General features: G+C 41.9%; 2 protein-coding genes across 13 annotated transcripts in view; both read right to left on the bottom strand.

Moving 5' to 3' along the window:
• LOC135486445 (tyrosine-protein phosphatase Lar-like) overlaps positions 1 to 4,167 on the bottom strand; it is a 31,933-nt gene extending 27,766 nt beyond the window's left edge. For all 7 annotated transcript variants that reach the window (XM_064769231.1, XM_064769232.1, XM_064769235.1 and 4 more), the window contains exon 1: positions 3,880 to 4,167. In XM_064769231.1, coding sequence (XP_064625301.1) covers positions 3,880 to 3,946 — 67 coding nt within the window. In that variant the 5' untranslated portion in view covers positions 3,947 to 4,167. The remainder of the gene's footprint in view (positions 1 to 3,879) is intronic.
• A 1,655-nt stretch (positions 4,168 to 5,822) lies between these two features.
• The window catches only part of LOC135486483 (collagen alpha-1(XXII) chain-like), a 61,043-nt gene continuing 50,262 nt past the window's right edge, over positions 5,823 to 16,603 (bottom strand). For 5 of the 6 annotated variants that reach the window (XM_064769287.1, XM_064769288.1, XM_064769290.1 and 2 more), the window contains 5 exons: positions 16,189 to 16,243; positions 15,486 to 15,587; positions 15,030 to 15,119; positions 14,674 to 14,751; positions 5,823 to 9,053 (listed from right to left, as the gene is read on the bottom strand). In XM_064769287.1, the coding sequence (XP_064625357.1) occupies positions 7,168 to 9,053; positions 14,674 to 14,751; positions 15,030 to 15,119; positions 15,486 to 15,587; positions 16,189 to 16,243 (2,211 nt within the window). In that variant the 3' untranslated portion in view covers positions 5,823 to 7,167. Of the gene's footprint in view, positions 9,054 to 9,328; positions 11,490 to 14,673; positions 14,752 to 15,029; positions 15,120 to 15,485; positions 15,588 to 16,188; positions 16,244 to 16,603 lie in introns of those variants that run through there. The other variant, XM_064769291.1, reaches the window with a different exon arrangement.

Below are 16,603 nucleotides of genomic sequence, written 5' to 3' on the forward strand. Positions count from 1 at the left end.
CAGAGATCCTTTCCAGCCGGAGACCTTTTCAAGGCCGGATACCTTTTCCAGGTGGACATATTCTACTTCCAGATGACCTAAAGTGCAATAATGGCAAAGCAATTACAACTTACTCCCAAAGTGAAATATCTCACAATTTCCCGACATTGCATAAATAACTGCATTTACATACATTATGTGTAATAAAAAACGCGATGTACAATTAACTTTAAAAATTAAAGATATAAATGTGATGACATGTGCAATCCAAATGATTGCAACATTATAGACCTTTAAAATGAGAGTACATTAACCCATTTGCTCATATCGTCTATTCTAATTCGACCACGAATATCTAAATGCTTTTAAATCAGGTCCAGATTATTGGTGCTGTTGCTCCGTTTTCTCAAAACTATGTCAGATTCATTGGTTCTCTATATGCCCGAAACAAAAATGTCAACTCGCCAAGATGGCGCTCAAGGTCAAGGTTATGATGAAGAATCAGAGGCAATCCAACATGTCCTGGAAACAGAGGCTTATGACTTGAGCATAAATTGGCGTGATTCGACCGCGTTTTCCCTTTGTCATGACCATGCTAGTCGATCGCTCAGCGCTGTTTTGGATCATTCGTAGCTTGGCAAGGGTTCCTCGTTCATGTCGTTGATTTAATTTTCGTGCTGCGGAAGACTTGAAAAAGTGCCAGGCCAAATAAAGTAAATAAAGAACATATGACATTGTATAATGTACATTATGAGCATAGAAGGACAATAATAACTGCATGCGTACTGGGATAAATGGTCATCTGATTGAGAAGAAAAAAACACACAAATTGTATATTGGATTTTCAAGTGTTCTTTTTCTGGGTCATCTATACAAATCTTACTAAAGAACATACACGAATTGTAGAATAATTACATATTGCATTCTTCATCAGTTAGAAATTCACTCGCAGTAGGTATGTTGTTATACGACGAATTGGTATGGAGAGTTATCAGCTCGCCTGATATGTTTTTGTTAATTGACATAATCAATGAGTGAAAGTGTGTTGCTCGTTAAAATTATGATATTATGCACTTCTTTTGGTATGAAAAACGTCGGTTAGTTACATGCCCTTTCACGCATTTCAGTCATTCGCACAATCTGGAGTCGCGGTCAAAATCTCGTGGATGAACAGAAATCGCGGCAAAAACACATCGGGGATGTCGGGTCTTCTGACAAGAATCGGGCAACAAAATGACTGCGTCAGAAAATTCAGATTACCTTACACGAGTACTCAACCCACATTTACCTCCCATTTACTTCTATCCCAGTGTGGTCTTTATGCTACTATATACAAAACACTTTTAAAGTTCGATTACTTGAGATCCTCATGGTATCTGGTCCCCAGCGGTTGAGGATTATACAATTACGTCGACATTGAAGGCCCGTACCTCCTTTATGGCCATGTGAGGGGGTAAACACTTCTTTAGCCTTGGACTGCCTTAATCGGTCAATATCTGCATGAAAAAAACCCAACTTTTTGGCTCACCGTAGGGGAGTCTATACAATACCGCAGTGTCCGTCGTCCGTCGTCGTCCGTCGTCGTCGTCGTCGTCGTCGTCGTCGTCGTCGTCGTCGTCGTCGTCGTCCGTCGTATCCTAGTTCAAAAACAGTGGCACGTTTCTTAACCGCTAGGCCTATGAACTTAAAACTTTGTACACATGACCCCCTAGGTCAGATGACCCGTGACACTAAATTTCTCTCCGATCTGATTCTCTACTTGGCCACCAGGGGGCCAAATGTGGATATCTAAAAAGTGTGATATCTCGCTTATTAGTGACTTGTTTTCGATGAAACTTTTGTTGTAGGTACTCATAGCAAATATACATCTTATATCATACGGGTTTTTAATTTGACCTACTTTTCAAGGTCACAGAGGTCATATGGCGTAAATTGGCCGTTAGAGTGTAAACTATGGCACGTTTCTTAACCACTAAAGCTATGAACTTGAAACTTGGTACATATAACCCCCTATATCACATAGCCTCTGGTGCTGAATTTCAGTTTGATCTGATTCTCAACTTTGCCACCAGGGGGCCAAATGTGGATATCTAAAAAGTGTGATATCTCGCTTATAAGTGACTTGTTTTCGATAAAATTTTTATGGTAGGTACCCTTAGGAAGAATACATCACATATCTTACGGGTTTTCAATTTGACCTACTTTTCAAGGTCACAGAGGTCATATGGCGTAAATTGGCCGTTAGAGTGTAAACTATGGCACGTTTCTTAACCAGTAAAGCTATGAACTTGAAACTTGGTGCATATAACCCCCTACATCAGATAACCTCTGATGCCAAATTTTGGCTCGATCTGATTCTTTATTCGGCCACCAGGGGGCCATAATGGAAAAAGTAAGAAGTGCAATATCTTGCTTATTTTTAGTGATTCGTTTTCAATAACATTCTTATGGTAGGTTCTCCTAGCAAGGATACATCACATATCATATGAGTTTTTGATCTGACCTGCTTTTCAAGGTCACAGAGGTCAAATGGCGTAAATTTGTCGTTTGATTGTAACTATGGCACGTTTCTTAACCACTAAAGCTTTGAACTTGAAATTTGATACACATGACTCCCTACGTCATGTAACCTCGGACACCGAATTTCGATCTGATCTGGTACTCAACTCGGCCACCAGGAGGCCAAAACTAAAATAGGTAAAAAGTGCAATATCTCGTTTATTATTGACTTGTTTTTGATGATATTCTTATGGTACTTACTCCAAGCAACGATACATCACATGTCATACCGACTTTGGTTTGACCTATATACTATACATGTACAATGTTTCTTAATCTGGATGAATTACAAAGCACCAAATATCTATACGGTGAGCACAATGGCCCCTGGCCGTTTCATTCTGTGACCGTGGTGGTGGGGGAGGGGGGGGGCATCTGTCCTTAGGTTGTGGTACGGAAGTAATATAATTGAGTCAGCGCCGACGTCTACTTTATTAGTTCACAATTAAAACAAAAAGTGCCCATCCCTCCTGATGTGGGAGAAGGTTTTAACGAGAAACGATTGCTTAAAGCGTGGCCTTAAATGCTCAATCCGATTGGACGTTGGCTTTGGAATTGGTCGACTACTGGGTGGGACGCTGGATTGTGAGGTCGACCACAAACTGACTCGGTGCCCGTGCGCAAGACACTAACAAGACTTAACCCAGGCCTCGAGTTCCTTCTTTCAAAACAGGAGTGCATAAATAAGTGCCTTGTTGCCTGCCGGGTAAAGATATCAATTGTAACGCATTAGGACTATGAGCAGCTCCCCGAGTTTCACTGAAAGGTTTCAGGAGAGACTGTGAGGCGGGCTGTTAGGTAAACCAGTATGTTGAGTCGGCTAATCACGCCAATTGCTCTGGATATATATATATATCGACTATTGATCGCAACCTTAACATTCTTTCACTGACCTTAATAGCGATTCAACCAAACATTTTGGAGGCCTGTCTCTGGAATGTTTTTATACTATTCTGTGCCGAACAGCAAAAGGACACAATGAGTGATTTGAATAAACTGGAATAACTTTTCCTGCTGCGCAAAACAACTGTTCGGAAGGCTAGCTGTCAACATCGTGCACGAAACAGAAACGACAGACAACTGTCGTCCATGTTGTTGGTCGCTCGGTCGGGCGCTCGCCAAACGCGTGGCCAAATTGTGTAAAGCCTAGTTCATACGCACGACAATCGGCATCCGGCGTGCGATAAAAGGCTTAGCCCCGCACGTCGGTGTCAAGATTTTGATCGCGCGTCGGATAATCGTGCATCTATGAAACCGCCTTTGACCTATTGACAGAGTGACCCCTTCCGACTGGACTGACGTTTTAGGTTATATTTTCAAAAAGTTTAAGGTATAACTTACCTGACATGACTTGTAAAGCTAATCCGAGCAAGACTTCGAAAGCGAGTATCCATTGACGTAACTCCATCTTGAACTCCGTATCCAAATTCGAAGCAATGAATAAAATGCAAAAAGACACAACAAAACGAAAAGTTAAATATATGCTTCGGATGACATTTTCCCTTTATATATAGCACGGATGGTCCTTAAATGAAGACTGGCCATGTCACGGTCTGAATGAGCACTTTATACTTGTCGGTCGCCTTCAAAACAATTCGCTCGTCCTATTCATCTTGCTGTCATATCCGTGACAGGTTCACAACTGTCGGCATCGACCCGAGGCACGCGCGGCGTCCCGCAGTTTGGCGCGTCGCGCAGAGACATCTAGATTTCAAATGGTTGATCAAATGCAAACTCCTCCACATACACCATACAATAGGGCACGAGGGTATAGGACACTTTTTACTGTGGTGGGAGACATTTAAGACTGCTGCACAGGTGTAAAAGTTGCAAGTTCTGGGAAAGGATGCCCGGGGGACTTATTTCAGGATTATATTGGGCACTTTGACATGTTTCAATATCCTTTATCCGTCACCATACAAAATGCACATGAATCATAGGGAAGAGCGACCTCTTGCCATAGTGCAGGGAAATTTTTCAAGGAGTGGACGTGCTGCACCAGTGTAGAAGTTTTAAATGTCCTAGGAAAGAATGCCACTGGGACGAATTATTCCTGCGCTCTAAATCAACAAGGTATTGATTGTCTAAGTCTTTGACATCTAACGGCAAGCAAGTGTGAGAGTGAATTTAGTTCCTCTTTAGTTCCTCTGGAGAAATTCCTACTCTAGCGTGTTGGCCGATTATCAAATATTCTCCGGTATCAGCTGGAACTTTTTTTCAATATCATTCGGATTCGGCAGCCTAATCTCCCATGAGCAAAAATTTGGCTATCGCTTCATTGGAGCTGAACGCTATATTCTTCTTCCTCTGCATGCCACTCCAGTTTGGCCACGGCGGATTTTAGGTACTGGCGCTGTTCAGATTTTGATCCGAGGATGAGCACGAGGTGACAATTTGATGACGGATATTGCGTAACTGTTGTCAGAAGCGCAATAAAACAGTGCGTCTTTAACGCCTGGTATGCCAAGAAGACAAAACAATCAACTTGACTTGTTTACGTCAACCAGAGTCTTAATCAATGAAATTATCACCTCGTTCTCGCATACTCGGACCAAAATCTGAACGGTTCCATTGGCCGAGTGATTCTTCCGTCTCCGGCTAGCACTGTGTGCACACTTCGTACGGTCTTTTCAATGTACTGTTGTTAAATAAAAGATTATATAGGTTTAATCTTAGATAACTCCCAAAGTACAAACTGAATATTTACTAAATCTCACATACGTAACGGAGATAAATATTCGTAGTCTCCAGTTTGTTTGATCTCATTACCTGCATTCGTCATTGCGCAATAGCCATTTGTTTTTGCACATCTGCACGCAGGCATGTTTCATTCTGTGTCATTAGCAGACCGCAGATGCATAAATTGTGTTGAAATCATGTGGTTGGCTTTTTTATCAGGAGAGCTCCGTTGATCCGTGGTTGTTCTGACAAAGAAAGAACTTCCATGTGACACCTCCCTCATGGGACCTCAACAAACGGACAGTTCATTGCAGTCGTCTGAGAGTTTATAGTCCTCCAAGAAAACCTGCTCGGCTGCAGAAGTGTCGAAAACTGTTAAATCTACATGCTTATTGCAAAATAGTATCAAAGTAATGAAATGAGATCACAAACTGCAAACCGTAAGTATTGACCTCAGCTACCGGTGCCAGAAATTTGATAAATGTACTGGTTTTTATTTTGAGAGGTGTTCAAGATTATACTAATGTTATTTGTCTCATCTGGTGCATTTTGTGAGTGAGTGCACATAGAAAAATCAAGAAGAAGACTCTTGCGTTGTACGAACATTATTGTTTTCAACAGGAAAAATATACATGTATGTACAAAATATTGTCGGGAATAATTTGATAATATCTTGAAATAACGCCACAACTCAGCGGGTCCCAACTTGAAAAAAGTACACTCCGCGTTGGACGTCCGACTCTATTTTTTGTCAGGGTGTCAAGATATAACAAATCTAATACGACAATTCAGAACTTCAGTCCCGGATATGACGATGGTACGATTTGCGCATAGCTGGCATGACCTCTAACGCATACATGTACATGTATCTCCGTCAAATAAAACACTGCGTCTCGCACTGATCATGCATGATTTGCAGTTGAGCGCTTTGATGAGGAGATATGCGTTAGAGGTCATGTCAGTAATGCGCATAGGGTACCATCGTCACATCCGGGACCTAAGTTCCGAAGTATCGTATTAAAACTAAACTTGACACTCAATTGCTCACGTTATGGATGTTTTCCTTGCTCCCGGATTCTTTGACTTGTACAGTGCTTGGATTTTCTAAAGAAGCGACCTATAATCTACCTGGAACCAATGCAAGCAGACACATAACACGGCCGATACTGCGGATGATTGGCCGAGCATGGTCGCTTGTACCCAGTGGTTGCTGCCATGACTGTTTTTTTACTTAATTATCATTTCACTTGATAAGTTCCGCCAGTTATGACTACTTTTTATGTACATACACTTTAAATTATTTTTTCATATTGACGTCTCAAATACATGTACATGTACATGTACGGCGTTCTACATTGTACGTTCGAAAGTCGACCGAACACAATCCTCCGTAAAATCCTAAAATACACCCGATCAACGCCCTGCTGAAATTGGCCTGATTTGGCGAGATAACTTGGCTATTAAATCTATTGTGCATCAACCCATTATCTCATCCTAGGTTACCTGTAATTGAAACATTAAAGCACACAGTTTTAACAGAGCTGACACCTGACATCAACAAATCTGATTACATGCATGCAGGTGACCCAGCAGCTCGTGTACATGATCCAATTTCTGGCGCAAGGCTGTAAATATGCGAGTGGAACGATCGAAGGCCTGCTATGGGAGGATGATCTATATAACACTAACAGAAACTGTTATGGCATGTGCTGCAGACTTGTCACACGAAGTCACGTTCAACATGGATGGCCGAAATTGAATACAATTCGAGCTTGCAAGTTCTTTGACATACACGACACACTTTATATCTTTTGATATTCTGGATCAAAAAATGCCTATATGTACGAGTCTCGACTCAACTAGAAAAGGTCATCGGCACAAAATCAGCATTTCATCATTTAAACCAGAGTTCTGTAAGAGTATCACAGGCACGTGCTAAATTGGTTCTCGTCATGGTATAGCTTTCTTTTCGAAAATCGCATCAGAGTCATTTTTCATTTCCTCATTCTTATCAATGCTGCCCTCCCCTGAATTCTCAAAGTCACGAACTTCACTATTGTCTTTAACTAATTTCAATTCTTGGAAATCTTCCTTTGATATCTGCTCCGGACTTGGAACAGAATCAATATTGATACGAGTCCGCGTTTTAGTTTTATCATCTTCATTGTGTTCATTTATTAACAGTTCAGAAGTATCATTTTCGTTCGTGTAGTCTGATGATTCTAACCAAGTACCACTTTCATCGTCATCAATTGTATGTTTAGCGGGAGCCTCAGCCTCTGGATTCGGTTTTGTGGCTGCGCCTCCAGCCGCGTTATTCTCCCGCCCCGATCTTTTATCAGGGGATGCCTTTGACGCTAAATCTAGGGATTCTTTTTCCGATTGAACCCCAGAAAATTTATCCGGGGACTCAGTTTGCAAATGATCTGGAGTTTCCTGATGCGAAATTTTATCTGAAGTACCGTCATGCAACTGGTCCCCAGATATATCGTCTGTGGACGTCACATGAAACCTCTCCTCTAACGTTTTATCCGCAGTATCTTTGCGTAAATCCCAAGAAGTGTTCGTTGGAGACTCAACTAGCAACTTCTCCTCAGTGGGCATTATGTCTACGACATCCTCTTGCTCTTGGTCCACCAACACTTTAACTCCCATTTCTTTTTGTAAATCTTCCTCAGACGTTTTATCAGCGGAATTCGCTGGAGATTTTGCCGAATGCGTTTTACCTGAAGTCTCCTTTTGAAAGTATTCATCAGAAGTGTTATTAGTGGATTCAGTTTGATATCCGATTTCCATTTCCGCGTCATCGTCCTCCTCCACGATTTTATCCACGCTGTCCCCTTGCAAATCGTCACCAGACCTCTCATCCGATGAAACCTTTTGTGACGTTGTCTCAGATGTCTCATTAGAGGACCCATTTGGCAAGAGGTCACCAGACGTGTTTTTTGCGGACATATCTTGAAGCCGCTCCTGGAACCTTTCGTCAGGATACTGAGGTGTGTCGAGTTGATCATCCGTCTCTGTCTCAACAAAACCTGCTTCATCCTCAGCGTCGAGGTCAGGGAATGAGATTATGTCCACATTCGTTTCAGACGTTTCCACAGGGACATCCGGAATAATTTGGGGTGAAAGCAAATTCCCTACTGGAGATGGTGTCAACAAGAGATCGTTTTCAACCAATGTTGGACTCGGTGAGATAAAATCATTGTCAGAGTCATCCCCAGTGGGGGCACCGGCGGGAGAACTCGGGGTTGTCGTTACGCGCATGTCTGCAAGTAACGTACTCATAGTTGTCCGAATTTCCTCCCGCAGTAAGTCCTCGGTAAGGGTCTTTATAGTTGAACGTATTTGATCGTTCAGGGCGAGTCCGACAACGGATGGAATGTGAGCTGTGAGGGCGTTCTTGAGGTTCTCTTCAGCGGTTTTCTGACTTTGGGCGAGCTCCTGTTTTAGCTTTTCTTGACTTGCGATATACTCGTCTCTCAGCTGACTGAGGCTGTAAACCTCCACCTCCATATCCTCAGCTCTTAACACGGGTTCATGGTGATGCCTATGTCCTCTCTTATTACTTCCATGACGGACATGATGGGGCGGCTGAAATCGACTTATACTTTCAGATCTGTGTGCGCTGAGTCCCCTGATTCCCGACTGCAACTGCTCCGGCGACAACGGCTTTGCTATAGACGGCATCTTGGTGTCTCTCGTACAACCATGACATCGTCCGGTTGGTCCAATTGGTCCTGGTGCTCCTCTGGAACCAGCAAAGCCAGGGCGTCCAGGATGACCGCGCACACCAGGAGGGCCTGGCCTGCCTATACCTGGCCTACCCGGCGCTCCTGCAAAGCAAGGAATAATTTATGAAAATATTTTGATGCAATTACATAAAAACAGAAGACATGTATGATTATAGTCTCGTCCACACATTCATCGTCGATTTCTGAAATAAGTGCATTATCCAGTCAAAAAGATTTGACCTTCCGATGACGAGGGCTCGTTTTCCAAGATCGGATAGCGCCCCTTCGTAACTATTGCGACTGACGTATCTGCAACATTGCAATGGGTGGGATGGACGTCTTTCAACAAGCAATAAAAAGCAAGACATACATTTATGTATAAATTTATTAAAAGCATTTTTTCGCTAAATGCATTACATCGTACATTACAGAGGTTGCACAAACGAATACCACTCTAACTTGCTCTCGGAAAGCGAATAACAGTCTTCTGATAAATTCGACGGAATCAACTGAACTGGCGAACGTTGGTAATACGTGCAGCTGGACGATGATAGGGAGTTTCTGCATAGGTGAATTTCGCGCTCGTATGACATATATCCATATCATTTTACGTACATGTACATGTATGGCCAAGTCACAAATCACGTTACATCATATGTAAAATCGGTACGGATACCTCATACGGCAGAGATGTTTTGATTTGCTGAAACTCGCTTATACTTTGAATTCCGGGTCGAAATCTTGCATCAGGTGGAAATATTGAAGTCGTATCTCAAGTCGTGGTGATGGCCTACGACTTGGATAACGACTCCGTTTCATGTATATCCATATTATGCACATTTGCAATTTGGAATCAATATCTTTGGGAAGATTCAAGTGGGATATCAAAATGAAAACGTTCGTCACTTAACGCCAATCGAATTTATCACCAGATAGCTATAAATTCAATTTTAGAGATGAAGTCCAAGAAGGTATCGGAAGGGTGCGCATCCTATTTATTATGCGTTGCATACTTACAAAACAGCTGCTCTTGATAACTTTCCGACGAAAATTAAACTTATAATGAAGTGAAATAAAAAGGAGTAATTTTGATGCATCAAGATCATTGTCCATGGTATTTCAACTTCATGAGATTAACACGATTAACAAAATTTTAGTAAATAGAGCTGTGACCACCATCAGCCGACTGAGCGTGTGTGTATCGTTCTCTCGGAAGACACTCCGGCATCAGTGTGTCGTTTAGACAGTAAGAGGGAGTTCACGAGAACGAAAGCGACTTGAACGTCAAATGGCTTTAGAATCGTCAGAGGAAAGTTTTTCTTTGAAATTATTTAACAGAAATACCCGTATTGAGAACTCAAATAAATTCATATTTAAACAAGTATGAATAGTTTTCTAGCGTGACGCACCGTGAAGACATGCTCGAAGTCATGAAATCCGGCCATGGCTTGGAATACGACTTTATAAATGGCCCGCTAGAGTATTACCGAATTTAATTTTTAAAGATTTCACCCACAAATACGGGTTTTCTCGATCTGGGCATTTCCACGAATTGACCTTTTATCGTATCTCCTCATACGTCTGTGGCACCATTTTCGTTCAAGTCATTATCGTTCTCGTAGCAAAGGACATTGCATGCCCAACCTCTCTGGTATTAGCGAAACACCAAGCCAGAAAAGGCATGTTTTCCGAATGAGGTTCTGGCTGGTACCACCATGGACTCTAAAAGAAAAGTTCGGCTACTGATCTCGATCTTCCAGCAGAATCTACGCTTGCTTCAAAAGGATTGCAGGCAATGCAAGTATACTTTTAGAGCCCAATATTCTGTACCAATGGCCATCTGTCCCAAATATATACCATCTAATCAGAAACCAGTCTAACTTCTCTCATGATCGGGTAGACAACTAGCTATCGATTCGTATTCATTTTCAATGTCGGACCAAGTCGTGCATGCGCATCTGAGCCTTTCATGGTGCTCAATGCCTGTCTCCTGAAGAGAACGATCACCACGTGTCAAGTGATCAAGGTGTAGTCATCGAATCATATACAACACTCCTTGTCGTAGCCAAATGTCAAAGACACTTATTTACCTAGGAGTGTAGGCCTATAAATAATCCCTTTACATACAGTTAGCACCCATACCAGCAATAATAATATCAATAAGCAGCGGTAATTTTCTCAAGTTTCTTCAATTTTAATGGCACTTTCTTTGAGACTCTAGTTCGCACAAATGTTTCGAGCTTATACGAACGAAAATCCCAAATCTGCACAATCTCGTATGTACAAAAGAAACAAAATCACATAGTTTCTCTTATATCATCAGTATTGTTTCACTATCCACGGTATCAGCATCTTAGGCCAGGATTTCCATCTTCTTTATATCGTTATATCGAATATGCATAGAGTACGTGTTCGTTCATAATAACTATATCCAAGTGAAACTCTTTCGAGCTATTTGAAAGTTTTTGAGTCCACAAGTCCGCTAAGTCACTTTTTTTGCTGGACCATCTATATCTGCGGTGAGCCAGTCCAATACATCTGTAACAGAAATAAGCAAAGTGTCATGACGATGCACAAAAGAATTAGCAAAGTACACGTACAACTTGTTTCCAAAGTCCCTATGTGCAAATATTTGGCCCTTGATCAGATTTCTCCGAGAAGTACTAGTATATCGCGACTAACTGCCAACATGTATACATTGTATGATACATAGCATTTGAGGTCGGTTTTTAGGTATAAAAAGGAGCCGAAATGACACCAGCGTCATCGAATTGGGTTATTTTTCAGCCGACAACCTGATAACAAATGTACTGGCACATCTTTGACGAGAAAGCTGAAAAAGGGACAAACGTATGGACTTTTGGAGAACTTGTCCATGCTTATTTCAAGCATGCAGCTCCTTTAATTGGTAGGTTTTGGGATAAGATGCGGATAGGCTTTTAGGAGATATGAAAGTGTAGGAACTGATTTTAGGAGTGACGGAATCATGCCATGTGCGGCCAAGTGAGAAAGCAGCCCAAAAGATGAGAAAATGACAGGTGGAAATTTACGGAGAAATCTAATACTTGAAGAGTGGAGAATGTTGTAATGTTTGACAGCAGTAATCATGAATCTCGATTGATGATAAACACCATTATACGTTTCCCTCTTCAGTAGATTATACATGTAGTCACATGAATCTTGAGCTATTACTGCGACAAACCAATTTGAGACAGGACTGACCACAGTTTGTTGGCAACTGAACAGAAACAGGGTAGAAAATTAAAGAACAGTTACATATAGGGTACCCGCCACCTCAAATTTTAAGATAAGTATTTATTTCATCCATCAGAAAATCGGAAGTGTTCATTGTTGCATTGCGGATACCAATTGTCCATGAAAACAATGTGAACTAAATATTTCTGTAGAGCAGTTTGACATTGCTTTCATTGACACTCAGTAATTTCCCCCAATGGCAGCAGAACAAAGGAACCGGAACCGGAATTACGACTGATAAGTAATAAATTAATAGTTAAATACTAACCCAGTCTCCTCCAAACGGCTCCAAGAGGTACTAGTCTTGTCTGCGAACCTGCGTTCAGGGACGGGCGGGTCATTCATTCAATATTTATTTTATTTTGTGGAACGTCCTAAAAAACTACTGCTGATATCAAAATTCCTCGAAAGAAATGCCATTCATGATCATGTCGAGTGAAGATGAGATCGACGAATAATGAACACCCCGCCTATTCAGACCTCTAAACTGACGGGCAATTCCCATTCTGACGAGCCGCCGATTCCAGATTTTATATGCACAAGAAATCGCCTAACCACGAAAGATGAATACCCCCCTTCGGATCTCCCAACAATAACCAAGATATTGACATGTTACACATAACATTTGATTCAGTAATCAAGTAGATTGAGGCCAAAAAGCATACTCGCATTCAGAGAGTGATAAGACTGCTATGTTTAGTTTTGAATCGGCACAAACCACGGTCATTTGATTTAGCAAATCCTATCAAATTGGCTGAATAAGGAATGAATGCATTCCAAATCTTCCCTAGATCCGAATACAAGCATTTTAATCACGAGATGAGACTTCATAGAAGATTTTCATTTGGGTGCATATAAAAAATGGCTTGGGCGGATCGTCGGTATGGCAGTCGCCGGTCAGAATGCAGATCTGATCATTGCCGGGGTAATGAAGCGAAGCACATGCATGAGCTGGTCTATGTCGCAAGGTGAGGGTAACTTTGATTGGATGCACTTTGAAAACTTACACCACGCCACATTGCAGTGTAATGCATTCCTTCAAGAACCGATAGGAAGGTTCATTGCACAGTCGCTGGTAAATTAGATGCAGTGACTTAACACATTTTCGGAATGGAAGACAAGGAATAGCATGCAATATGTGTATGGACCTTTCCAGAAATGGGGCGCTGAGTGTCCGAAATAGTGATGTAATAAGGGGAAACTAGGTCTTATGGTGGAGGGACAAAGGAGATAGTCATGGTTGAATGAACACTTGAATGCCTTTAATGACGGACAAGGGGGAAAAAGTTAGTTCCAATGCAAGCCACCAATTTCGGGAAGCATGTATACAAGGTCGGGTTAACAGATTGTCATGTTTCATCGGTGTGACATCAAGAGTCATGTTTGAAGGAAGGGGTTCGTGTTTTGGTTTCCAGCTTTGGATTGCTGGCCCGAGGACCAGTGGTAGAAGAAGAGATTATATGAAAGTCGTTACTTTCTTCAACATTACATAGAATAACTGGTGATAAGTTACCGGTGTGAATATTCAAACCGTAGGCCTATTGATAAAGCCTACACTTCGAGAAACTATCAAGTACGAAGAAGCGCACATTGATTCCAATAAAGTCAACATAGCCATGGTTATCATACATGCACTGGTTAATTTGGTCTTATACCTACCACAAACGAGAGAACAAGTGCTTGCAAAGTTACTAACGACTGATCTAAAGCTGGCAGCACACCTGACTCCAACAGAGGAGTTCGACTGACTGCCGCGCGCCACCACTCGCCGCTGAATCGGTAGCACACCTGGCTGTTTCAGGCGTTGACTGGCGTTCACCGGAGTCCAAAATCAAACCAGTTTGATACCTGGCGTCGAGTGGAGTTCGCCGGCGGCGGCGTCAAGTCGTAGCACACCAGGGAGTTTTCTGGCGTTCAGACACTGGCGGCCAAAAAAACTCCACTGGACGCCGAAGTTGGAGTCAGGTGTGCTGCGAGCTTACGAAACAGAGTTTTGCGAATTCAACATGCTTAGTTCTACCCATGCTAGCGTTTTCTCAAACTGGCGAAACGTTCTCAAGCCAACCTAGTAAAATTGCTGTCAACTAGACGGAAACAGTTCAACGCAACATCCTTTGAACAATACATTATAATTATTATATTTTAATAGCATAGCAATTTAGGCAACCCACAGACAATGTATACGTATACGTGTATCTTTGACTTCTTAAAGGGACAATATAGGCAGCAGCTAGACAGGCAAGATAAAGTTACACAAAGTCGTCAAAAGGGGTCACTCACATCTCACAGTACGTCAAAATGATTCACGCTTGTACGAGGAATAAATTTTGTGCCGAGTCTGACATGACCAAGGGCCTTACTGTGTACTAGTCACTTGAAGATGGCCAAATTAGCCCCTCTACATCTGCCTATAGTCCCCCTTTAATGTCTCTCTTAATATATAACACACTCAAATGGTTTTTCTCACCTCGCTCCCCTGGGATTCCTGGCGAGCCTTCCTGGCCCTCTCCTGGTAGTCCGGGTGAGCCTTTATCCCCGTGTGGACCTGTAGATAGAATAAAGCATGTGGTAGTGTTGATCGTCCCATATAATTACGGACTATAAGAGAAATACGAGAATGAGCTCAATACGCAGGTACGAAATAAATCAAAATAAATGGCACCGGCAAATGATGCCAATTGGGAGAACTCTTCTCAATTCAGCCAGGGTGGCCAAAGGCACATTTGTTACAGTACATTACAGCAAAACACCGTTGAGAAGGGATTACACCAAAGACACATTCAGCTAGTCAAATGAATCATCCGATAATGATATATATCTTACCCTTTTGTCCTCTCAGTCCAGTCACTCCTGGGTAACCCTGCACTCCCATCGCACCGGTATCACCAGGGAACCCTGGTGGCCCTATCGGACCTGAAAGCACAGAGGTAATTGCAGTGAAAATGAATAATAATGTTAAAATAAAGTTTAGGCTATCATCGGATTTTAACATAATTATTCACCCCGGTTTAACCAGAAACCTTTCAGTAGAACGCAATTGAGCTGCAACAACATGAACGATTCTGACATGTACCTATTTATACACCTTGGTGAGTAAGGCATGCAAGGCAAAGAGATTAGTCTAGACTGAGTAACTCACTGACAGTTGGAATCGAACCAGGGAGTCAGAGACCCAAGCCACAACTCAGTCAAATGACTGTTAAAGCTCGCTGATCGATTTGGTGTTTTGTAGCACAAACGGCCCAATGGTTAGTCCAGGACATCTTATTTGTCACTTACCCACTAGTCCTATCCGCCCCTGTTTCCCTGGCCGCCCCGGAAATCCTTCACCAGGCGGCCCTGGTGGACCGCGTAGGTTGCTCACCATATCAGCTAACTCTTCTGAAGGAGATAAGCATTATGAAATATCAACCATCGGTAGTGTTCCCAGACTGCAAGGTTAGGCTATTAGTGCAGAATACAAATTATACCCTACATCATTAACATCACTGATGAACCCTTGTACATGGATGTTATAGTTTCATTCAATCTTGACTCTTCTCCAACGCGTGACACTACTGGCAAACGATTGTAATTCTTCAACGGAATTGAGGTCCTGATGAGGACACCTTATAACTTATACTGTTTCACCGATCGTTATGATTTTTTTGGTGGTTTTTTTTCTCTTGAAATAAATAAAAACGAAGCCATTTGAATTTTGTTCCATGAGTGAGACTGGAATAAAAAGAAGTATATTTACTGGTATCGTGCACTAGTATCAATCTCCATCACGGATGACACTCAAATACATGTATTGGTAATCTTCATAGAAGCATATTGTATGACATAACTGGAAGATACATCAATATGCTCGGAGATAGAGACAAACTACTAACACCACACCAAATTGAGGACCTGGCCCAGGATAGAGTTATAGCTGGGGCAAACTTGTAGCTGCCTGATGCGCAGTCGACATTGATAATGAACACGATGAATGTATTACCTTTCAAAATGTCTTTGCACATTCTTCTGAGTTCGCCTCTGTCCACACCTCGTCCCTGTAAAGTACCATAACAAGTAAAGATACTGGAAATTATTTATCTCTTTCCCATCGCGAATTGCCCAACTAAATTCACAAGAAAGTGTTACGAATGCACACTTTTAGTTTCTTTTCATCATTATTGGAAGATATGACATTCAAAATTAGCATGTTTGCTATTCACGGTGGGTAAAGGTATTGGTTTACCTTTGCAACACAATAGAAACAAGGCCCTCCCATAACAGTGTTGGAGGGGTACAATCGGATAAAATAATAAATGCAGGCCTTACGCCCCTCAAAATTAACTCATCTTTTGTATATTTCTTCTAAGCACGTATTTTTCTTAGGCAAACCGATACCTTTAGCCACCGTCCTATTG

The sequence above is a fragment of the Lineus longissimus genome, chromosome 4 (genome assembly GCF_910592395.1).
Source record: "Lineus longissimus chromosome 4, tnLinLong1.2, whole genome shotgun sequence".
NCBI classification, from domain to species: Eukaryota; Metazoa; Nemertea; class Pilidiophora; order Heteronemertea; family Lineidae; genus Lineus; species Lineus longissimus.